This window comes from Apostichopus japonicus, chromosome 20 (assembly GCF_037975245.1).
Source record: "Apostichopus japonicus isolate 1M-3 chromosome 20, ASM3797524v1, whole genome shotgun sequence".
In the NCBI taxonomy this organism is placed as follows: domain Eukaryota; kingdom Metazoa; phylum Echinodermata; class Holothuroidea; order Aspidochirotida; family Stichopodidae; genus Apostichopus; species Apostichopus japonicus.
This window is the reverse complement of record NC_092580.1, coordinates 9,894,690-9,920,002: the sequence shown is the minus strand read 5'-3', so window position 1 is coordinate 9,920,002 and position 25,313 is coordinate 9,894,690. Positions and strand designations below refer to the sequence as shown.

General features: G+C 37.4%; 1 protein-coding gene across 4 annotated transcripts; it reads right to left on the bottom strand.

Moving 5' to 3' along the window:
* Positions 1 to 4,735: 4,735 nt before the first annotated feature.
* Positions 4,736 to 25,250, bottom strand: LOC139962129 (polynucleotide 5'-hydroxyl-kinase NOL9-like). Of its 4 annotated transcripts, none has more exons than XM_071962046.1 (12): positions 25,129 to 25,250; positions 20,194 to 21,375; positions 19,090 to 19,495; positions 17,578 to 17,813; positions 17,155 to 17,252; positions 14,288 to 14,321; positions 13,522 to 13,658; positions 12,418 to 12,607; positions 11,190 to 11,418; positions 10,505 to 10,589; positions 6,726 to 6,856; positions 4,736 to 6,001 (listed from the first exon to the last, which is right to left on the bottom strand). In XM_071962046.1, the coding sequence occupies exons 2-12, from the start codon at positions 21,303 to 21,305 to the stop codon at positions 5,873 to 5,875; spliced, it is 2,787 nt and encodes a 928-aa protein (XP_071818147.1). In that variant the 5' UTR covers positions 21,306 to 21,375; positions 25,129 to 25,250; the 3' UTR covers positions 4,736 to 5,872. The 4 variants fall into 4 exon arrangements, with proteins under 4 accessions (XP_071818147.1, XP_071818146.1, XP_071818148.1 ...); XM_071962045.1 differs by having other exon boundaries at positions 25,068 to 25,220; XM_071962047.1 differs by having other exon boundaries at positions 24,987 to 25,174.
* Between the last annotated feature and the right edge of the window lie 63 nt (positions 25,251 to 25,313).

Here is a 25,313-nt window from a genome sequence, read left to right as displayed (position 1 = left end):
CTCCATTCACAACTTGTCCTAATATACCAGCCCTGTCAGACTTCGTGACTAGAAGTTGTTGCAAAAATTAGCATAAGTTGGGAGTTTTTGGCACATAATCAACCTTGAATGACCTTGGATGACCTGATAGTTTTTATCAAATATGTTTCTCTTGATGAGGTGCACTCTGTCCTAAAATTTGTTTGGCCTACAATGTACACACATAATGTTATTGCTAGAAATGTATCAAAACCAACCTTTGGCCCCTCATAACTTGAGAACTGGGTGTCCGATTGAAGCGGGAGTTGGTTTCCTATATTCAGCACAAAAAGCTCTATCATATGTCAACAATTTTTTAAACTTATATTTGTTCTGTTTTGTTTTGTCCCGTATCTCCTAAAATGAGCACATTTTTTAAGATTTGACCTTTGACCTTTTGACCTCGCAGTCAGATGTAGTTTGACACGCTGATTCCAAAAAGCAACATGACAAGTCTGTGCGACCATCCTAACTGTACTTATTAAAAAACAAAAACATTGACCTCTGATAACTTCGCACACGAAGGTCGCACAGGGGTCAACTATGGACCATTTTGATCGGAAGGTACCTTTGAGATCCGATTATGGCCACGAAAATTCAAATAACCCAAAAAATTGATAAAGGTCACCGGAGGTCAACCTGAGGTCAAAGGTCACCTAGATGCGGGTCGACTCCCTGATTACAATAGCGTAACTCCCAACCTTCACGGACATTTGGTTCTCAAGTTATTGCAAAAATACTAGTTTTTGACCCCTGATTGACCTTTGTTGACCTTGGATCATATTACCGTTATGTTTTGAAATGATCCCTTACCCCATTCACAACTGGTCCCAAAATATCAACCATGTCGGATCCTGTCAATGGGAGTTATTGCTTGTTTTAATATTTTGGTTTTTGGCCTCTAACTGACCTTTGGTGACCTTCACAGGCAACACAAAAAATAGGGCACATCTACTCAATGTGGTACTCATATACACCAAATATTAGATTGGTCCAAGCTTCCCTACTTGAGATACCGTGTTTACAAGCCAGGCGTCACACACACACACACACACATACATACATACATACACACATACACACACTCTCCGCCTGCATGAATGCATAGGTTACGATTTCATCGAAACCAAAAAGAAGAGGGATAAATAGAGGGCGTCAAGAGGTACCGTTAACAGCGCCATGTAGCGCTGCTTTACCGAAAGGGAAAACTACGGAGTCACTTCCAAAATTGTGATGTGGCCCGCGGATTGCAAAGTTGACACTGACTATATGCGCATAATCCAAGTTTCTCGCCGATAAATCTGGATTTTCTGGTGAAACTCCTGGATTATAGGTATTAAAAAATTGAAAATTCTGGAATTTCCACCGATAAGCCAAGTTTATTGATCGAAAATCCAGGGTCTTTCGATCGAAAATCCAGGTTGATCAGTCGAAAATCCAGGTTTATCATCCAATAAAACATGATTATCGAAGTAAGCTACTACTATACTAGCGCGAGATTACACGCTTCTATGCTGTGATACCGATGGTCATCATATCTGTCGCCCTCTATTTTTCTAGGCTACATGTCACGATTTTAGCCACATGTGCTTTCCATGTGGACAGACTGGACAGTGACATAAGTATAACAGGTCACATGACGACTGCTCACCAGCTCAGCTGAATAAGATCTCTAGACATTTGTGAATCAGTCTTCCGGCCCCCGTTCTGAATCGTCCGGTCCGGTAGTAGACCTGGCTCCGATCATTGTGGTCGTATTTGTATATGTTTTGTGTTCGTCTTTGATGCACACTTTTGTAGGTATCGTTATAGGACTTTACTTCAGTATTGAGATCTCGTTGGTAACCATTTTCGTTTAAAGGCATTGAAGACTCGACCCAAACCGCGTGCCGCGCTCTGAAAAAGTTAACTTTCCGTTGCTTGCAAGTGAAGTTTTGTTCGTTTCGCTATACAAAATGCAGACAGTAATGAAACGTGATATACCTTGTTATCTTTAGCTGGACCTGAGATGTCCGTCGCTGTATCGTTTGTACACTGTGCTGTGGGTATTGACCGCAGCTGTATGTACTGACTGTACACCAGTGTCTACCGTGTGTGTATTTTCTGGGATCGATGGTGGTGTCTAACATTTCTGTTACACCTCATTCGAGTCTAGGTCAGATTACCGGTATAAGACGTTTCTTTTTTCGCGAGTCTTTACATCCTTTAAGGAACCTAGCTGCCGTTCCCGGTTTCTTGGTCTTAAATCTTGGAATATTAACCGACAATCCAGGTTTTTCGCCCGATGATCCAGGTTTATTGGCGATAATAAAGGTTTTTCAAACGATAATCTAAGTTTATCGTTGATAAACCTGGGATTTCGGTTGATAAACCTCGATTATCGGGCGATATTCCAGGTTTCTCGGTCAATAATCCAAGTTTTTCGATCGATAAACCTGGAATATCTCATGGTTGGGTATTTGCCATAGACGCGTTTTCAGGCTGCACTCTTAAGCTTGCTTTGCTTGGGGGGGGGGGGGGGGGATCAATTCAGTCAAAACAATTTGCACTAACTCAAACGGAGGGCCATACGTTCAAGGTTCCATTGAAAATATCGGAATTCGTATAGCTTTTCAAAGTGTGACTTGTTTCGGCCGAAATGTTATTAATTGTAAAGTTTCAAAGTTGAAAGTTCGACGCGTGAGATTATATTTTAATTTTTCTATGTCCCTGAGGCACATCAGGCTTGACACGCACTATCATTGTATGAAAACGTCGCAATAAATTCAGTCTAACACATGCATATTGATTTGATTTTGGTTTATGTATCCAGTTTACTGGAGCTTATGAAATTAATTTGATCACGTCATACGAATCGTACAGAGCTTGTTTACTTGCAAGATTATCGTATAGTTCCTGTTTCAGTACAGGAAAACAGTTTCAATTTCGCAAGAACGGTATCGTTTACACCTATTAATTCTCTGAATCACTCTGATAACTTAATGATAAACAATTTACGAACTGGTCCGTAGCCAGTCATTCTGAGATTTGGGTGCGTGGCAAGGGCGTAGGAACCGGGGGGCTGGGGGCGCCAGCCCCCCCCCCCAGTGAAAAATATGGAGGAGCGGAAGTATCATTCCGCCCCTCGCTTCGCAAGTCAGAAAACCCCTTTTTCATTTCCAAATGAGAAAAAAAAATCTCATTTGGAGCACCAAATTGCATCTAAGGCCAGGTGAAAATGCAAAATTATATACAAAATGGAGTGGGTGAGTTGAAGTGTGCTATATTGCACCAAATTGCATCTGAGGCCACCTGGAAATTCAAAAAAATTCCAAAGGGGAAGGGGTACCCCTCCCCTTAGACCCCTCCCCAGGCCGGCCATGTCTTCAGCCCCCCCCCACTCAAAAGTACCTTCCTACGCCACTGGTGCGTGGGGTGGGGGACCAATACTTTAAAGAGGGCAAAATATTGTCCTTTTGGTGTTTTTTTTTTCTGTACACATGGTGCAGGTGGCACAACTTATTTGTGTGGTCCCCGGGGAGAGGAGTCGTCTGTAGGAGGTAGGGGAGGCAGTAGTAACTAGTTGATCTCGACATAGGCAGATTTCATATAATAGTATAGAATGGTGTGACCAGTCGTTCACTAAACGCAATCTAATAATATTAAGTTATGTTACATATGTCGAACTTGCAAGCTCAACATGCAAGCTCACTCGGTGAAACACCCGTTGACTTGTATCCTTTCAACGTTCAAAAACAACTTTCTTGGACACATTTGTGCTATTATTTGTATGCAAACCGTGCATGTTTCAATTCCTAATAGTGGTTTAAGGATGGGGTTTTTATGGCTGTGACGACCGTGTTGCTTGATTTCCTCTCAGTCATCCCTACGATAAGAATAATGAAGGTCATAGTCTCAGCCTTGACAAAGTTCGTGCAGTAGAATAAGTTAAAGAGAAATAAAATCTCTCATTGCGTTAGCAATGAACGGATCATTTACTACCAGAATCGGTGTTAGTGAATGTTAATGTTGTATGTATTGTTTTACCCAAGAAGTGTAAGTAGCACTTAAAATTCCATGTTTGTTTGTTTCAGATTAGTCATCATGTTATGCTAAACTGATTGTTTTCATTCAAATGATGTTAGTGTATTTAAAATATGTGATAGGCGCAACCATGATGAACTCTGCAGGGGGAAGGGGTTAAACGCCCCCAAAGTCGGGTGGTGGGGATGTGCCCAAGCCCCCACCGGCAGCCAATATATTACAACAAATCCTAGTGTACAGTACATAAATACATTACATGTATATGCCGTACAACCTAAGCAGTAGTAACTCTAGCACCATTTTGCATCTTAGCACCTTCCATTTTATCAACATTTCTAAAAGGGGGAAGGGGACAGCCCGACTCTTAGACCCCTCCCCTGAATGACTTATCATCTTAGCCCACTCCCGTCTCCAATACAAAGAAGGTAGTTAGGACCCTGGTTGTACATGAAACCCACTGCATGGTATTACCTGCTAAAGGTAGTGCTTAGAATTACTAACAGAGGGGAAGACAGACATCAAACCACTCATGACTTCAGATGTTACATTGTCATTTATTTATCTCAATCTGTTGCTGTTATCAGTCACCTGAAAAATTATCCATATATATCTATTAACACACAAAAAGGGCACAGTGAAGGGTACACATTTTGCCACGATTTGCAGGGCCTGAATTCACAAGTGTGTGTATGTGTGGTGGGAGGGGGGGGGGGAGGGGGAAGGCAATTGCCAAGAGAGACCTTCACCAATGTGATAATATTACACAATGTACAGGAGGTCCATGCAGTTGTGAAGGATGCAACCCCCCCATTCCACCCCACCCCTCCTTGGGATGGGAATATTTTACAAGTTGTAAATTTTCAAATATAGTGGAAACCTCAACATCCAATTTTCAGATAAAACAGTAAAAACTTTGAAATGCAATGTCAAATTTTACTTGCTCCTATTAATTTAACTTGTTATAGAGAAAAACTCTGCATAAACAATAAGAAAACAAAATCAGAATCTTGAGATAAACAGTTGAAATTTTGACACAAAATGGTTGAAATTTTGACAGGTTATGTAACACTATATCCGACAAGGCTCTTCACATTATTTCTGACAAACTTCCCAAAAGGGCAACTGTGGCCAACTTGAGGATGTTGAGCATATTTTTGATTTGACTTTTCTGGCAATTTTCCTGCCCATTCCCTAAAGATCCCCTAAAGAAACTTGTTCCCTATGATAACTGAGCATACACCATAAATTAACCTTTTAAAAAATGATGGGGATGCAACATATACCACCATTTTGCCACTTATATACCATCTTCCCCACACCACCCCATAATGGAATATCCTGTATAGAGCCCCTGGTAGTGATCATTTGGTGGGGTCGTCTACCTAACCGGATAAATTGTTAACGTGATTTGAGTAACACTTGAAAGGTTTGGTAAACTTGCCATGACATTGGTGACCAAACTGTAAAATGCTACACCACTTTTCTTGTGACACAGTAAGTGTTCAGGTTATCTTGTCCCATCATGGGATCTCTGAATGAAAAAATTGCATCAAGTAAAGTGTCTTTACTCACTAGCAAACAAAGGGCCAAATATCAACATCACAGGAGGTCATGATTCTACGTGATATGAAAAATGTTAATCCATCTGATGGAATCTGTGCACTATAATACTCTCAAGTAAAAGCACAAAAAATTTATTAAAATATTACAGGAATAAGAATTCATGATATCTGAATAATTTCCGTAGACTCTTGTACACCAGATTGCAGGAGATACTTTTTACTTCTACTCAACGGTAGGCACCGTGGTGAGTGTTTTAGGCCGTAACACATCATCTTCTGTTGAAGGACCGATCACTGGAGGAATTCCTGATCAGATATTTCCTGGACTTTGGTGGCTGGTATCCAATCACTTGGTTACTTGAAGTACAAACATATGGCATGTCTTCCACCTTGAACCCCTGAACAAAATTAATAGGAAGAGAGGATTGGTTTTCAATGTCTGACAGTGTATTCAACCTGAAATGTGTATTTAATACAAGTGATGGTATTAAACCCTTACCACTCTTTAATCCCTCAACCACACACCCTTTCCCACACCCTTAGATTTCTAGTCTTGACATAAAACACAAGCATCCCAATAGTGAATATTTGGGCATATTGAAATGGAGGCAGTAAGTTGCATGGAATTGTAATTGTTAAAACTGATTCCATTGTCATGTGTCTGTTTCAATATTAATATTTTCCTCTTTTTTTTCTAAGGGCCAAAAGTTAGCAAACTGGGCAAAAAGTGTTTCCAAAAGTAATCTTATCTTAGATGCTAGGATGCTGAGAAGATCTAGTTTTGAAGTTCTTAATGGCAACACATATGGAATATGGAAAGACATTATTATTATTATTTGTGTAAATTAAGAGTCCATCATCGACAACAGCATTTCTTTGATTTTCATACTGTGTATGTCTGAGAATTACATATATAGATCAAAACAGTCAATGATGGGTGTGTGAGCATTTAGAATTGACCACAGAGAAAAATTACTATTTTACCTTTATTAATGGAAGTATCTGACAAAAGTCCAAAAGACATTTAACTTTTAATTGACTATTTCATCTTCTTTTCACACATATTTTATGTATTTTTAGTGAGAGAATTTTAGACAAATCCAAGCTGATTTTAAGACTCACCTGTTTAAGGGCTGTCAGAGGTAAGGAGTGAGTCCCTTTAACCAGAGCATTAACCCTTTGCAGTTGTTCAGAGGGTGCAGGTGTTATTATGTAAAATAACTTTGATACCGGGTCGATTCCCCTGATCAGTCCTGAGACAAAAGATGACAAAGACAGTGTTAACCATAACAGGGGGAGGGAGTTGGGGAGAGAGGTGGGGAGAGAGGTTGGGAGGGAGGTGGGGAGGGAGGTGGGGAGGGAGGTAGGCAATGAACAGAGGAAGACAGTGAGTTATTGGTTATTTGAACCACTTATCATGATGAAAACACTTTAAAACAGCAGAACAGAAGCTAAGATTTGTATTACATCCTCAGACGAAATTAAGCTTCTAATCAGCAACATTTAAAGGATTTATCCAAAAACTTATAACAACAGCAGCTATCAAAATGGATGAAATTTGAATTTATAAACATTAATCACTGTAGGTCAAATGAATTGTGAATGAAAAGGTGAACTAAAATTACATTATAGCCTAAATATATGAGCAGTACTACATATTATTTCAGCCAAACTAACTTTATATCTATGTGGGCCACTTGAAAATTGATTGTATCTTTAACGATATCCTCAACAGTTCACAGGAGGAACTTTTTTTTTCCGGCACTGATTTATAATTCTCAATACGAGTTTGACAGTGCAACAATCATATTTCTTTTCGAATGATCATTCATTTCACTTAATTATTTGCATAATTGTTCTCTATCGATCATCTGGCGGGAATGCTGGTTTTGAACAACAACAGTAAAGTTCAACATTAATACTGCATGAGCATAAAAGTCTGTCCATGATGCAAACCATATAATATTCACAGATATCTGGATACCAATTAGATCTAACTAAGGGCTCTATGTAGCTATTAAACCATTTAATGAATAATGATAAGCAACTTATTCACTCTTACTCCAATACCAAAAATACTGTGTTCCACAAAAAATTTAATGTAATTCTTTATTTCTTTCATTGACAAAACTTTTAAAATTACATTCCCACCGGTGCCCTTTGGTGCTGATAGAGATAACCTCTAAGGTAATCTCCAGAGATAATCTCTATTAAAGATAAGAGATAATCTCTCCAGGTATGTTATATCTCCCATTTTAACCACTATGTATTGTACTACCAGATTGTGGAGAAGTCACTTCATACACAACGGCTTTAAATAGTACAAGTATGCTGCCTCTGTTGTACACACAGTGAGACTATACAAAATGAAGATTTGTTACTAACTTGATACGTTACTTATCTCAGATACTGAAATACAATGTGCATGTATGCAGAAAAAGCATGGTTACAGATGTATTATTCTATGGCACAGTCTGAACTATACATCATCAAGAGTACTGAACTAATACAGCAGCAGCATGGTTACAGATGTATTATTCTATGGCACAGTCTGAACTATACATCATCAAGAGTACTGAACTAATACAGCAGCAGCATGGTTACAGATGTATTATTCTATGGCACAGTCTGAACTATACATCATCAAGAGTACTGAACTAATACAGCAGCAGCATGGTTACAGATGTATTATTCTATGGCACAGTCTTAACTATACATCATCAAGAGTACTGAACTAATACAGCAGCAGCATGGTTACAGATGTATTATTCTATGGCACAGTCTTAACTATACATCATCAAGAGTACTGAACTAATACAGCAGCAGCATGGTTACAGATGTATTATTCTATGGCACAGTCTTAACTATACATCATCAAGAGTACTGAACTAATACAGCAGCAGCATGGTTACAGATGTATTATTCTATGGCACAGTCTGAACTATACATCATCAAGAGTACTGAACTAATACAGCAGCAGCATGGTTACAGATGTATTATTCTATGGCACAGTCTGAACTATACATCATCAAGAGTACTGAACTAATACAGCAGCAGCATGGTTACAGATGTATTATTCTATGGCACAGTCTGAACTATACATCATCAAGAGTACTGAACTAATACAGCAGCAGCATGGTTACAGATGTATTATTCTATGGCACAGTCTTAACTATACATCATCAAGAGTACTGAACTAATACAGCAGCAGCATGGTTACAGATGTATTATTCTATGGCACAGTCTTAACTATACATCATCAAGAGTACTGAACTAATACAGCAGCAGCATGGTTACAGATGTATTATTCTATGGCACAGTCTTAACTATACATCATCAAGAGTACTGAACTAATACAGCAGCAGCATGGTTACAGATGTATTATTCTATGGCACAGTCTGAACTATACATCATCAAGAGTACTGAACTAATACAGCAGCAGCATGGTTACAGATGTATTATTCTATGGCACAGTCTTAACTATACATCATCAAGAGTACTGAACTAATACAGCAGCAGCATGGTTATAGATGTATTATTCTATGGCACAGTCTTAACTATACATCATCAAGAGTACTGAACTAATACAGCAGCAGCATGGTTATAGATGTATTATTCTATGGCACAGTCTTAACTATACATCATCAAGAGTACTGAACTAATACAGCAGCAGCATGGTTACAGATGTATTATTCTATGGCACAGTCTTAACTATACATCATCAAGAGTACTGAACTAATACAGCAGCAGCATGGTTACAGATGTATTATTCTATGGCACAGTCTTAACTATACATCATCAAGAGTACTGAACTAATACAGCAGCAGCATGGTTATAGATGTATTATTCTATGGCACAGTCTGAACTATACATCATCAAGAGTACTGAACTAATACAGCAGCAGCATGGTTACAGATGTATTATTCTATGGCACAGTCTTAACTATACATCATCAAGAGTACTGAACTAATACAGCAGCAGCATGGTTATAGATGTATTATTCTATGGCACAGTCTTAACTATACATCATCAAGAGTACTGAACTAATACAGCAGCAGCATGGTTACAGATGTATTATTCTATGGCACAGTCTTAACTATACATCATCAAGAGTACTGAACTAATACAGCAGCAGCATGTTTACAGATGTATTATTCTATGGCACAGTCTGAACTATACATCATCAAGAGTACTGAACTAATACAGCAGCAGCATGGTTACAGATGTATTATTCTATGGCACAGTCTTAACTATACATCATCAAGAGTACTGAACTAATACAGCAGCAGCATGGTTACAGATGTATTATTCTATGGCACAGTCTTAACTATACATCATCAAGAGTACTGAACTAATACAGCAGCAGCATGGTTACAGATGTATTATTCTATGGCACAGTCTTAACTATACATCATCAAGAGTACTGAACTAATACAGCAGCAGCACGGTTACAGATGTATTATTCTATGGCACAGTCTTAACTATACATCATCAAGAGTACTGAACTAATACAGCAGCAGCATGGTTACAGATGTATTATTCTATGGCACAGTCTTAACTATACATCATCAAGAGTACTGAACTAATACAGCAGCAGCATGGTTACAGATGTATTATTTTATGGCACAGTCTGAACTATACATCATCAAGAGTACTGAACTAATACAGCAGCAGCATGGTTACAGATGTAATATTCTATGTCACAGTCTGAACTATACATCATCAAGAGTACTGAACTAATACAGCAGCAGCATGGTTACAGATGTATTATTCTATGGCACAGTCTGAACTATACATCATCAAGAGTACTGAACTAATACAGCAGCAGCATGGTTACAGATGTATTATTCTATGGCACAGTCTTAACTATACATCATCAAGAGTACTGAGCTAATACTCACCAACACCTAGACATTCACAAACCGGTGTTTCTTTCAATAACTTCGGTAAGCCATCGGAAGGTGTGCTTCCCTCTATTTCAAAAATCTAGTTTATGAAAAGACACATTATTTGGCAAAATCATTATTTTACAAAAAAAATTATTTCACAAAATCATGGCAGTTTTAAACTAACATTAATTGTGACTCAAAATCAAGAAAGACTGCATCTGTAAAGCCTTTCATTTCTTGGAGATACTGTTTTCCAACATCCTGTTTCCAGTTAGTATGATTTATGAGCATTTTGTCAACACCCTTAAAATTCTGTTGGGCATTTCATCTTCAATGTTAGCTTTTACAAAAGTTTTGTATATATTGTGTATATTTTACTGAAGATACAGCCACAACAGTAAACCTATCATGCTTTACCAGCTTCCCTGTACTATTGCCAGCTTACTAGTTGCTAATTATGACAACAATAGGTTTCAGTTCTAGAGACTAATTGGGCATAATGAACAAACAGGAGTTTTAGATATAATACTATATATAATACTAAGTAAAATAATTTCTTGCAAAACATACAAGTAAATACAGTTACACCGAAATTGAAACAATTTTTTACAAAGAGTCATGGAACAAAAAAGTTTGGACAGGTAATCATTGACACAACAGACACAAAATCTAAAGACCATTGAGATGGGGTTCTAACCTTTGAGGAATCCACAGCAGCAAGGCCCACTACTGTACCATTTAGAGCATAGAGAATATGGTTTGGAGATAACGCCTTATTGCAAACATGCACTGCCACTGAACTCCACGGCACAATGTAGGGTGTAACAGCAGCCAGAGAGAATCTGACACTAGAGCCTGTCATTGGTTGAAGGAGAGAGCTGAAGTAACCAATCAGAGTTAAACTACGATGTTGTGCTGCTCCAAGCCTACGATGGGGGAAGAAACAATACCGTCGTAGAGTATCACCGTCCATTGTCTTAAATAAATGCATTCAAATATATCCAATACAATGAAGGTGCACAGCTAAATCAGCAACTTATTGTGAGACAAGAATACCAACGTTGACCTTCAGCACAGAAATGTGACAGTCCAAGAAAACAGAACAGTTTGAATGGTTCTGTTTTCAAGATTTTTGTCTTTTTAAGTATTATTAGATTGAGGCTCGTATAAGGATGTTGGTTCTTTGATGTCTCTGTTAGGGCATACTTCAATGTAAATGTTAATCAATTGTTTTCATACCTCTCTATTACTTTTAATGTCCAACAAAAATTAACCAAACGGACAACAACTAATAGTATTTGTTTGTTTGTTTTTTCAAAACTGCATGATACATGTAATTTGAGAACACAATAGGCTTTTGTTTTGATTTTATGTGTTGTGGTACATGTCTGCAAACTTGGCAGTCTGGCCACCCTGCTATTAAAAAAAAAGCATTCAACATTTACCATGCCAACTACCAATATTTCTGTTAAGTTTTAAGTCTCGTGAAAATTGACTTTGTTTTACAATCCATGGTGAAAGAAAGTCTTTCAAGAACGTTGAAAGTTAAGACTGGGATACCTTACAAAAATTCAGAATCAATCAGGTCAACAAATTGTAACTGTTTGTACACTTTAAAATTCAGCTACAATGTATCAACATTTGAAATAACAGAAGGTGACATTTGGTGATAAATTATCAAGCAACAGTACTAGAGTACAATGCCTGAAAACACACAAGATGGATGACAACAATATGGAAATATATAATACCCAGCTCTTCATTAGCATATGTGGGATCAATATACACTCATCTGCTTAAACAAATTGGCCTACTCGGGTCACTGGTTGTCAACCAACAGACAGCCAATTGAACCTAGAAGTAAGCTTAAAATGGAGATAAACTGAAAACACTTCAAAGTTTTGCAAATGCTTTACGTGACTAACCCTGACGAACGTCCCGGAGTTGCCTGGACTTCTAATAATTTTGATGATGTGTTATTTATTAGATTCTCTGACAGCCATCCAGTTTGACTCTGGAAGTCAAAGGGATGCTTATCTGTTGGATCCTGCATAGAGATGATGTGTGTAGGCTTCACAATCTGACGGATATCCTGCAGTATTGCTCCACCCAGTCCTAAAAAAAACAAAAACAAATATCAGACTTGTTAACCATTAACTCACAAACATATACAAAACATCTAAAACTAAAGAAAGTCTTGCAGCCATTTTGGCTTCCTTGCAAAAGAACAAAATTTTCCTAATTTCATTTGTTAAGTGTTTCAAGGAACGGTGTTAAGCATGGGTGTAGGTCCCTTAAGTATTCTTGGCCTACAGGTCAGGCATTGTATGTCTTTCCATATACCAAACTTAATTCCAGGTTTAACATATCATGGGAAGGATGCTATGTTATTAGTATGATGTATTAAACACACTTATGTTTACCATTTACAAGGAACAGGGGCAACATTTGTGATTGCTGTCCGTAGCATGTGTGGTGGATGGTGTGATATAGGGGTTAGTATAAACAAAAGACCTGTAGCCAGTCTCCACATTAAGAAGGGGACTGTACTATCTGTGACAAGTGTTGATAAATTTAGGTTAACTTAATACTTTATTACAAAATATCAAGTAAATAGTAAACCAAGGCTCAAGTAACCAACAGAAGATTGCCACCACTGTACAAACCAATGACTAGAATGCCCTGAGCAATCATCGGTTACCAACGGTAACAACAGCTAAAGTTCCCTTTGAATCAAGTTCCAACAGATGCCATCATAAGCTTTCTCAATCTTTTTTATTCAAATGAAAGTAGCTGCAGACATGCAAAGATCTAAAGGAACTTCATGCCCTCTCAGTTTTTTGGAAAATTGCCTTGGTGCCTATTTGAAAGCTGAATAGTTGCCGTGGTACCAGTCCATTTCTATAAAAGTCAAGGTCTCACTTGCCCTAAAAATTGTTGCCTTGTCCATCTCAGAACTGAATTCGAGCTCTGTAGTTAACACAACATGGAGTACCTATAGTACAGTGTGTACATTGATGATAACTCACCAGACATCCACCCGTTAGTGTTTACAATCAGTGCCTTTGACGGGAATGTTTCTTGGTAGTGTTGATGAAGTAGAGACAGCATATGGAGGTAAAGATCGGGGTCATCCTTGGTCTCGTTAGAACCGTAGAATAGCATCCTGGGAAGGAAGACCAATTGTAACAAAATTTGGGATGAGATGACACAAAAGGTAAAACTGAAAAATGCAAATGCTCAGTCATTTCTACTATTTTCCTATAAATTGAGGAGTCTCTTTGCTGGTTATTCTGGAGCTATCTAGGAAGATGAAAATGGCACTTAGTGACATACACATAATGACTGGAATCACTGCTACTTTGAAATCTTAGCTTAGCCCAAGCCTTCTCCTGTTGATAATTGAGATCATCACCACCACCACCATCACTACCATGACCACGACCATGAACGGGGAACCTAATGATTGTGGGGCAGACACTCTTAATGGCTACACCATGCTTTCACCAGGATTTGGGAATCTTTTCCTAAAATGTGACATTGCTACAAATTTAGAATTGATTCAAGCGAGTAAATGCATTAAATCACATTTAACTGAGCAGAATTAGGACTGGGCAGATCGCTGGCAGATCGTAGGTTGCAGAATTTCAGTGTGAGGTTGTTCAAATACCAAAGCTGGTTTTCCAGGAAGAACAATGTAAAATTAATTGTCTGTTTGCAAGTTTTGCATTCTAACAAAATATTTGGACATCTCATTCTTAAAAAATAAATAAATAAATAAATAAAAAAACTCACTTTGCAGCTTTCCTTTGATGTACGAATGGTAATCCTGAGTACAAAAGTGCAGAGAAAAATGACTTTCACATATCACAGGGTACAAGATCCCATTCCAAGCAATGAACTAATCAAACTGAAATTGTCATATGAAAATACTGCATTCACTTTTCTTTACAGGGCAATTACTGCATATTAAGTTTAACCAAAGGAGCTTCATTTTCTCAATGCAAAGCACAGAGATCAAAATAATTCGTCTGCAAATTACACTCATAATTTTCAAAAAGATTCCATACAGAATTTAATAATCAGGAGTCATATTTAAACAGATTACCCGGAACATTAGTGCACAGTAGTCGTGAATGTTGTTGAATGTTTACGTGTAAAAATTTCCTCACAAGCTTTTGCAGATTTCTACATTCCAGTTAACGGTCACTCATGGTGACCAAAACAGCCAAGTTTGTAATTGTTTCATAAACATTTGACTATACACTAGGTTATGAATAATAAAATTCTCCTTCCAGGTTCAAAGCAAACTTGTCTCTGTTTGATCTGCGACATTTTGGATCAGCCTATAGCTACTGATGGCTTCCCAGCTCTAGACTCCAACAACACTTACCTTTGAGTTATATATTACTACACATGTAATAGAAAGTAAAAGCACTTTCTCCAGCAGGACTGCCAAATCAAATTAATATGCAAAACCACTCTTCAATATGTATGTATTATAGATGAACATCATTTGTTTACTTACAATACTCCCGTTCTTCATTCTAAGAAGAAAAATTCAATCAAATTTCTGTTCATGGTTTAATGGGGGAAACAATTCCATTTTGTTAGCAACGAAGCTATGTATGGGAAATCTGTGAACACATCTAAATGTTATGGAACACATGGGATAGAAAAGTGAGATGAATAAATGAGATGAATGAGATGATTATATGATATGGATAATGAGATAAATAAATGAGATGGATTAAGAGATGGATAAATGAGATGAATAAATGAGATGAATGAATGAGATGAATAAATGAGATGAATAAATGAGATGAATGGATGAGATGGATGAATTGGATGGATAAATGAGATGAATAAATGAGATGAATAAATGAGATGAATGAAAGAGATGAATAAATGAGATGGATTAAGAGATGAATAAATGAGATGGATAAATGAGATGGATAAATGAGATGAATAAATGAGATGAATAAATGAGATGAATAAATGAGATGAATGAAAGAGATGAATAAATGAGATGGATTAAGAGATGAATAAATGAGATGGATAAATGAGATGAATAAATGAGATGAATGAAAGAGATGAATAAATGAGATGGATTAAGAGATGGATAAATGAGATGAATAAATGAGATGAATGAATGAGATGAATAAATGAGATGAATAAATGAGATGAATGGATGAGATGGATGAATTGGATGGATAAATGAGATGAATAAATGAGATGAATAAATGAGATGAATGAAAGAGATGAATAAATGAGATGGATTAAGAAATGAATAAATGAGATGGATAAATGAGATGGATAAATGAGATGAATAAATGAGATGAATAAATGAGATGAATAAATAAGATGAATGAATGAGATGAATAAATGAGATGAATGAATGAGATAAATATATGAGATGAATAAATGAGATGGATAAATGAGATGGATAAATGAGATGAATAAATGAGATGAATAAATGAGATGAATAAATGAGATGGATAAATGAGATGAATAAATGAGATGAATAAATGAGATGAATAAATGAGATGAATAAATGAGATGGATAAATGAGATGAATAAATGAGATGAATAGATGAGATGAATAAATGAGATGGATAAATGAGATGAATAAATGAGATGAATGATTGAGATGAATAAATGAGATGAATAAATGAGATGGATAAATGAGATGAATAAATGAGATGAATAAATGACATGGATAAATGACATGGATAAATGACATGGATAAATGAGATGAATAAATGAGATGAATAAATGAGATGAATAAATGAGATGGATAAATGAGATGGATAAATGAGATGAATGAATGAGATGAATAAATGGGATGAATGAATGAGATGAATATATGAGATGAATAAATGAGATGGATAAATGAGATGAATAAATGAGATGAATAAATGAGATGAATAAATGAGATGAATAAATGAAATGAATAAATGAGATGAATAAATGAGATGGATAAATGAGATGGATAAATGAGATGAATGAATGAGATGAATGAATGAGATGAATATATGAGATGAATAAATGAGATGGATAAATGAGATGAATAAATGAGATGGATAAATGAGATGAATGAATGAGATGAATTAATGAGATGAATAAATGAGATGAATAAATGAGATGGATGTAGTAGATTATAGTTTCATATTAATTGTTTGTCATCACACCAAACGGCTGAACCTCCCAGCCTACGCTATGGTGATATACGTCACCAGGCTTCGTTCATTCTTGTATATATCTCACACTTGCCTTACAGTTATCCTATTGACTAGCCGTGTGCTTAAACCGGCTACCTCAGTGTTATTGTATTTTCTTGTGGTTCTCTTATACCGGAGTCTCCACAGTGGATAAATGAGATGAATAAATGAGATGGATGAGTGAGATGAATGATTGAGATGAATAACTGAGATGAATTAATGAGATGAATAAATGAGATGAATAAATGAGTTGGATAATTGAGATGAATTAATGAGATGAATAAATGAGATGAATAAATGAGATGGATAATTGAGATGAAAGAAATAAGACAAGAACAAGCAATATTTCCATCTTCGCATTATCTGAAAATCTGGATGTTACCAAGAACAGACTTTCCTTTCTTTGCAATAAATCACATTCTTTTTGCACTGATAACTTACCTAACAGTGGCTCCTTGACTTCATGAAGAGATATGATACACGATGGAGTAAACTCACTCTGCCCTGTATCTGCCTCCAAGTAACACACACTGTCAGTCCTGTCATGAATAGACAAAGAGAACAGTCATTACCTCAAATATAACGATATTTAAAGAAACTTAACTCTCAATGAGATTAATGGGAACCCCATAACTAAGGTGGTGCTATCTTAAGGCATTTCACCAGAAAACAAATGAACACAGCACAGACAGTGGATTGCAGCCTGTATCTAAACAATTATCAGTGCAGTTATCTTGGCAAACTTGCAAAGAGAGGCTTTATATAACGTTATCATAATGCCAACAGTCATGGCACCTTTGATGTGACCTACCCCTCCACATTCCCCAAATACATAAATAAAGAAACAAACAATTGTAAACTTACTGATTTAAGAATTGGTTCATAAGGTTCCTACACATTGTTGACTTGCCCGTTCCTTTTTTGCCACAAATGATTACTACTGGAGGTGATCTCAGCTCTGCAAAGGCCTTCATTATTTGATCTGTTGCTTCCACCTGACCAGGAAGAGTTCTCATAGCCTTAGAGGCAATGATAAGAGAGTCTGGACAAAGGAATAGTCCCAGTGTACTGAAGTATTGTGAGTACTTCTTACCCAAGTTCTAGAAGAAACAAAAAGATAAAATGTGAAAGAGATAAATGTCATGAATGACTTCCCCAAACAGCTAAGAAAAATCTGATTCGATTTAACTTGGGAGATAATATCACAGATATTGTGTCGCTTCACAAACAGGACTGAATACTTGATCAAGTCTAAATATGACATCATGAAGCCACATGTGCTTCATTTTATGTTTTTCTTTGTTTATTATTATAATGTCTATTTTCTTTAATGGAGATGGCTTTTGCAAATACTGGATCTAAACTTCTGAACTTCATAATATGACATTAAATGATGACATCGGTTTCAGCATTGACACTGTTCACAAGAAAACAAAAGAGAAAGTGACTGGTTTCATATCCTAGTGGCACTATGACATCACAGATTTACAAAATGACAACGCACAGACACCACTTATAAACTAGGATATCTCCCAAACGGAAATGGTTATCATTGTCAAATTGGAGCTTCAACAAAGAAGGCTGAGTGCAATGTATAGCTTCCAGCAATGTATGTGCAATGTATGTGCAATCCAGTGCAATGTATGGCTTCCAGCCAAGCAAGTTACAGTATGTGAACACAAAATGCAATCTAAATAGTCTGTGAATCAAAATCTGGGCTGATGATGTCATCATACTGAAATAATTTAGCTCACTACAACCTGATTTCACCAAGAGGGAGGGGGGAGGGGGCAGGAGAAATAATTGCAACGTTTGTACATCAAAACAATCCAGGTAATAGGTCCAAAACCTGTAAATGTTGTGAGAAATGGAGCTAGTTCGGTATTCAATATAGCTATAGTACAGAGTTTATATCATAATGTTGCTGTAATTGGTCAAACTGACAACTATCAAATTCACAGAACCACATGTAATCACTGCAATAGGAAAGTTTCCAGATTTTGGATGATTCCATTGTGTCATAATTTCAGGTAACTTTTAATTTTATAAAATGCTATAAGAAAGTTTACCAAAAGTTCACGATGAAAAGCATGGTACTTTGCTGCTATTGTTGTAATATACAACGCAATCAACATTTGAAAGTTTATTTGTTTCGTTTTATTCTGAGTTTTTTCCCCTTCCTTTTCTTTCCATTTTAGACATGTTGAACAGATTACAAATGGTAAACTGCTATGAAGCTCATTGCAATGTACTCTCCACAATGAAACATAAACCATGAAATGGGCTTGGATACAAGTTACCAAACAACTGACAGATTTTTATGCAAACCTAATTTAAGAGAAAAAGGAAAACAAAAGATCAGTTGAAAGTTTATACCGATTCATACTGAACATCATTCATAAGCTCTGAAAATGTTTGCATCTGGCCAGCAAACTCCCAGGCAATGCAGTCAAGGTGTTGCAGTAGAAATGCAGAAAACGAGCCTCGATTCTCCAGGAATGCCTCAAGTTCTGCTCGGTCCTGATCCTCTACCCTCTGTGAGATGTCATACACAACTTCTTCCTGCACCTCATCTCCGAGTGGCAGCTGAACAGATAATCGCACGAGATGGTTGAAACTCGTGGAGTAAATTTCGTGCCACCCGCTGTCCCTGTCCATTTTGAAGCCATTTACACTAACGGAGCCACAGATAATTTTCATGCTGCCTTTACCGACAAAGGGAACAGAGGTCTCCTTCTCAAACAGGACGAGATACTGTTCTGGGTCTTTCTGCCTGAAAATTCTACAAGTGAAGATAATAATCATATTACTCACTAAATAACATACCACATGTAATAACGGTCTAAAGTCAAACCACATTTCAAAGGGTATTGGAATTATCTGCTGCTTGAAAATGTCCTCCACAGCCTACATAGATGTAAATATTTAAATGCCTAGATATCTTTCTTCTGGTGTTAGTACTACTACAGCACTGTGATATTTACTGGACCATGACACTGTTTGTACCTGCTGGATGACATACAGTGTTGATTAAGAGTGAGCAGGTTTTATCTGAAGTAAAACTTAGATTTCTCGCTAACAAAATATCCTCCAACGGAAATATGGTTTCTTTATAGTAAGTTGCATGAAAATGTTTACAACACATGCTCAAAGTGCTGGAAAAGTCTGTAGTACTAAACAACACCCATCTGAAGCCGTTGCTCTCTCGTGAATGTAAAACTGTATCTCCTCAAGTACATGGAATATTAAGTTAAGTCGTTAATGTCCGCATCTGTTGAGGCTGAGCAGACTAGAACTGTCCCCTTTTGAATGATATATTTAACTTCATAAACTGCATACAGATTTTTAACTGGGTTGAGGCTGGTGAGAAGTGCAGTGTGGCTATGAATGCAATCAGTTTCTTACACTGTACATGTTTCATGTACAAACAAGTCTATAGAAAGGCCTAGCTTCTGTTATCTAAAATACATAATACTGTACCTATATGGTATTTCATTGTTTCGGTTTCCCTCATCTGCGCTCTTCTCCATTTCTGAAGGAACACTTGAAAGTCTGGCTTTTTCAGTCAACAAACCACCTGCCCATGACAAGTCCATCGGTTGTACATTTTCAGCTTCCCCCATTTCAGATAACTGACGGTCAGAAACGTCTTGGAACTGAATCAATGAAGCACCTTCCTCTGTAGTGTCTGCGTTGCCTTCATCCCCTGAGGGAGGTACCATCCCAGAATCACCTTCAGCGTTGTTACCATAATCTTCATCATCATTATTCCCCTCTGTAGACACCCTCTCCGTGCAATCCTCTAAGCTTATCTTATTACTCTTGTCCAGACTTTGATCATCATCTTGACCATCGGTATTCCTCAACAATTTTTTCCTTTTTGTCACCTTTGACCTTTTCTTCCTACTTCTTTTGATCTGATTACTTCCTCCTCCTGTCAACTCCTCTTCTTTACAATCACCAGACGGAGTCAAACCTGAGATATCGTCAGTACAGTCTTCTTCAACATCAACTATAGATACGTCTGACGAACTTATGAAGCTACAGTGTTCCAATTCAGCATTCCTTTTGACCCCTGACCTTTGGGGAGTCGAGCTATAATGCTCTGTCCAATTGGGTGAAGAAGCGCCTTCTCTTGTAGAGCTCCAATGTAGTGTCCCATGGTTGTGCAATTTTTCAGTACTACTCTCTACTTTAAGTAAGAGTTCACACCTAGTACTTTCGCTACGAGTGTGACTATCATCGTACGCCGACGTAAAAGACTCTTCGTCTTCCGAGAGACCCTGCAACTTCTGGGACTGACCAGTATCGACAACCACAACATCTTCATTTCTGACATAACTCTCGCCTGGAACAGTCTCAGCGTGGCAATCTGTTAGCAAAGTATTTTCATTCAGATCAATGACAGTCACTTTAGCACCGTCTGTTAAAAAACTGTCATGTTGTTTGGATTTTGATCTACCCGTTGTCAAATTCTTCCCTTTTCTGTTACGCTTTCCAAGCACGCTTTGCTTGCTCGAGTTTGCCTTTGCTTTTCTTTGCTCTGCAAGTTTTGTGGACTTTCTTCTCTTCACTGCTGAAGTAGACCGCATTTTGCTTTGTAGTAGCCCCACAAAGTAACCAGTGCTGAAACTCCCAGAAAGAGGTCTTCTACAGTGACGTCTGCAAAAAAAGATAGAAGATGACTATTTAAAGCATGTGCAACCAAATAACAACTATCAATAGAAGTAGGACTCCTTGTATCTTTACTTCAGTCACATTATCAAAGATAGTAAAATAAACTTAGATTGATCAACAGACTATTAAATCTGAACCTCAATAATTTCAATAAACAAACAGCATACTTAAAATTGTGCTCTCCAGCAGTAACATACAGCAGTGTATTAGGTGTCACAACTTTAGACAAAGGCTGATGATTTCTATGTCTTGGTACCTCATTGGAGATGGTACCCATTGAAAGCATTGAAGACTCGCCCCAAACCACGTTTCTTTGTGCGCAAGTCTTCACTATCTTTAAGTATATAATGATGTAAAGAGAAGCTCCACAAATCTTGATATAAAATTAACCTGTCATATATGAGGTAATTTCATCATAGGCTAGAACCATGTGTTTAATAGAAACTATCAATTCAGAAATCTGAATTCTGACAACCTTCAGAACCTAACTGCAACTACGCTGTTAAACTGGACTTTTTGCAAGAAATTCTCAGCCTGAAGGATATGCACTCTTGAAAAGGTTTACCCCTCCTATACTATAGCTGTATTCACCTCAATTTCTTAGACATTTTCAAAGATCATTACTGCAACATTAAACACAGAAATTGCTACAATTCCATACTGCGTGACTGCAACATTAACACAGAAATTGCTACAAATCTATACTACACTCTCTGTATTGTTATAAGTATTTAGTCACAGGTCTAAATCTGTAAGACTAGATGTGATAGTACACTGTATTGAGCTCTGGTACTACTACTTGCATTCCTGGTGTTCTATTTTACTTGCATTGGGTAAAAATATCAATTTTTCATTGTCATTAGCCTATTACAATTTGCCACTACGATACTATATTATTACTTGATACAGCTATAAAACACCCTGCCTATTTCAAACCTCAATTTTTCTCTTGAGGTGCACTCATACAGTAGTCATCGTACAAACTATGACTAGCCTCCAAACCAGGAATGAGCCTTAGTGGACAAACTTTTGTACTATTCTCTTTACAATACATGTAGTTAACTTTAAATTATCATGATAGGGCATAGGCGTAGGAGGCGGGGGGGGGGGGTGGGGGGCTGCAGCCCCCCAACCAATTTTTTTTGGTGAAAATTCAGGCAATATGCTGAGAATTTTTCGAGCACCTACTGAAAGAAGAATAATTTGCAATGTGTTTTTCAAATTTTTTGGGGTGAAAATTCGGCAATATGCTGAGAATTTTTCGGGCATCTACTGAAAGAATAATACTTTGCAATGTGTTTTTCAATTTTTTGGTGAGAATTCGGGCAATATGCTGAGAATTTTTCAAGCACCTACTGAAAGAAGAATAAATTGCAATGTGTTCTTCAAATGTTTTGATGAAAATTCGGGCAATATGCTGAGAATTTTTCGAGCACCTACTGAAAGAATAATAATTTGCAATGTGTTTTTCAAATGTTTTGGTGAAAATTCAGGCAATATGCTGATAATTTTTTCGGGCACCTACTGAAAGAATAATAATTTGCAGTGTGTTTTTCAATTTTTTTGGTGAAAATGGGCAATATGCTGAGAATTTTTCGGGCACCTACCAGTAGCGGAGTGTCCTTACAGTCAGAGGGGGCGGATGCCCCCCTGGCAGACTCAAATGGACTGCTGGCGCCCTTTTCAGCTTTTTACCACTTTCTACTTATTCGCGATTATTGACTTTTTTATTGCGCTCTGAAATACCTATTGACATTTGTCACATTTTGTTGGTGCAATTTTCTGACAAATGGCGATGACACCTATTTATTCTTCGTTTATCTGCAAATTAGCAAGGCCTGGAAAGGGTAATTTCCGGCGATCTAGGAGTATCTTTACTCCAAAAATTTCTGTACGCTCCGGGCCAACCTGTGGTGACGCTCCGCTTAGATAGTGTCGAAAGCACCCCTACAGACCATGCTCTCCCCCCTGACCAATACCCCTAGCTCCGCCACTGGCACCTACTGAAAGAAGAATAATTTGCAATGTGTTTTTCAATGGTTAAACTTATATTATTATCATTATTGTTGTAAGGACTTCCCCAATAATTATAACCAATAAGGAAGGGTAATAACACGGAAAATGATTTTATGTTATTGACATGTGATGTAATAACTGATGAATGCCTATATGATATGCACAGTAACATGTGGAATGCGCGCGGAGCGCGCCAAAAGTTTTGGTTATATTTTTCGGGCAAGTCGTTACAGCCCCCCCCCCCCAACTCAAATGAGGCTCCTATGCCTATGTGATAGGGTGTGGTTGGAGGGTCAGTAGACTTGCTCGTATTCCTTTCTGGAAACTTCTTGCAATCAGAGCAAGGACAAATTGGTTCACTGCAACTGGGCACCCTTTGTTTTCAGAATAGTGTTGCTGTTTTCAAATAGTGAAATGTTCTGTAGAATAACCTAATACTATAAGCTATATCAAGTATTGAGAATAATCAGGACCAAGCATTATCCTAACTTAGTGTAACCTGGTAGTAGTAGGATGGTAGACTAGTAAGTAACTAGGCATAACTTTTCGCTTTTACTATATAGGCCTAACAAGATATTAAAAAGCCATGTCAAGCAGTTGAGAAAGATCACAACTTAGCATTACCAAAAACTTGACCCATTACTGCAACCTTCTAAACATTTTTTTCGAAGCTGCTAAAAGTGGTAATAACTAATATGGTTTTAGGTATGATCATGAGGAACTTCAAATTTCTTTAAGAGGACATTTGTTGGTGAGGCCACACTGAGTATGCTGTGCAGGCTTGGAACCCATATTTTGCTAAGGATAAGGATATACTCGAGAAGGTCCAGAGTAGGGCTACAAGGACGATTAGTTCCTTAAACGGTGTTCCTTATTATAGGCTGTTACAGCTGCTGAATCTGTACACTGGAGCTTAGGAGGTTACGTGGTGACTTGATTCAAGTTTTCAAGATTGTGTTCCGTTTTGACAATTTATCCTTCACTGACTATTTCATGTTTGCTAATAGTAGTTGTACCAGAGGTCATTGTCTGAAGCTCTAAAACTCAGAAGTTACAAAATATTTGGCAAATTTACTAATTTAGGGTTGTGAATGAATGGAACGGTGAGCCCGAGAAAGTTGTACAGTTTGCAAGTAGTGTGAATGGGTTTAAGAATGCTTTTGGACAAGCACTTTAAGCTTTGTAATCGGGTCTGATATTGAGTCTTCAGTTTTTTTTCTCCCATAGGGTCCTTGATTGACCCTCCTGATCATTTTTTTCTACTAAACTAAACTTTGTATGGCCTATAAATTATAATAGGTTGGTAAAGGCCTAGTCTGCAAAAAAGTTAGGCCTTACTTAGTTTAGGCTATATTAACACCAGTAGTATTAGTACTAGTAGCATAAAACTAGCACTATGCCCTGGAAAACTAGTAATAGATCTAGGCCCTAGTACTTATACTCTAGCCTATGCTGGGCTACTTAGTACTTGTTAATGTTACTTGTTAGTACTACTACTAATTTGGGCTGAACTCCTCAGGCTCAGTTAGTATCCACAATTATTTTAAGAGGTAGGCCTAGGATAGTACTATTAGTATTACTAGTTTACTCAGCAATGGTGGGTCGGTGAGTGTTGGAAGAACTTTTCATCAATTGGGGTACTTATATTCTTTGTAACCTACTAAATCCAATTTCAACGTAAATGGCTTCTTCAATTTGGAATTGCGGGGTTTGTGGTCGTACCCAGCATGATGGTCCTTTCTGAATGGATTCAATAAACCAGTCCAAACTGAACACACATGTTTTGGTTGCAATGCAGCACATCACATGCGCGATTATAAACGTATTACGCAATCAATCCTTCAGTCAATACAAAGGAGGCGTGGCTTTGACGTGGACAACAATTTTGTAAGCCAAGCAACAAATTG

Bases quoted from the DNA above. Each gene is read 5' to 3' on its own strand.
- LOC139962129 (XM_071962044.1), bottom strand. From the start codon at position 25,035: ATGAAAAGTTCTTCCAACACTCACCGACCCACCATTGCTGA. The intron at 13,659-14,287 runs GTGAGTTTTTTT...CTTCCTTCCCAG, and splicing joins CATCAAAGGAAAGCTGCAAA to GATGCTATTCTACGGTTCTA. The intron at 12,608-13,521 runs GTGAGTTATCAT...TGTTTTTTTTAG, and splicing joins CACTAACGGGTGGATGTCTG to GACTGGGTGGAGCAATACTG.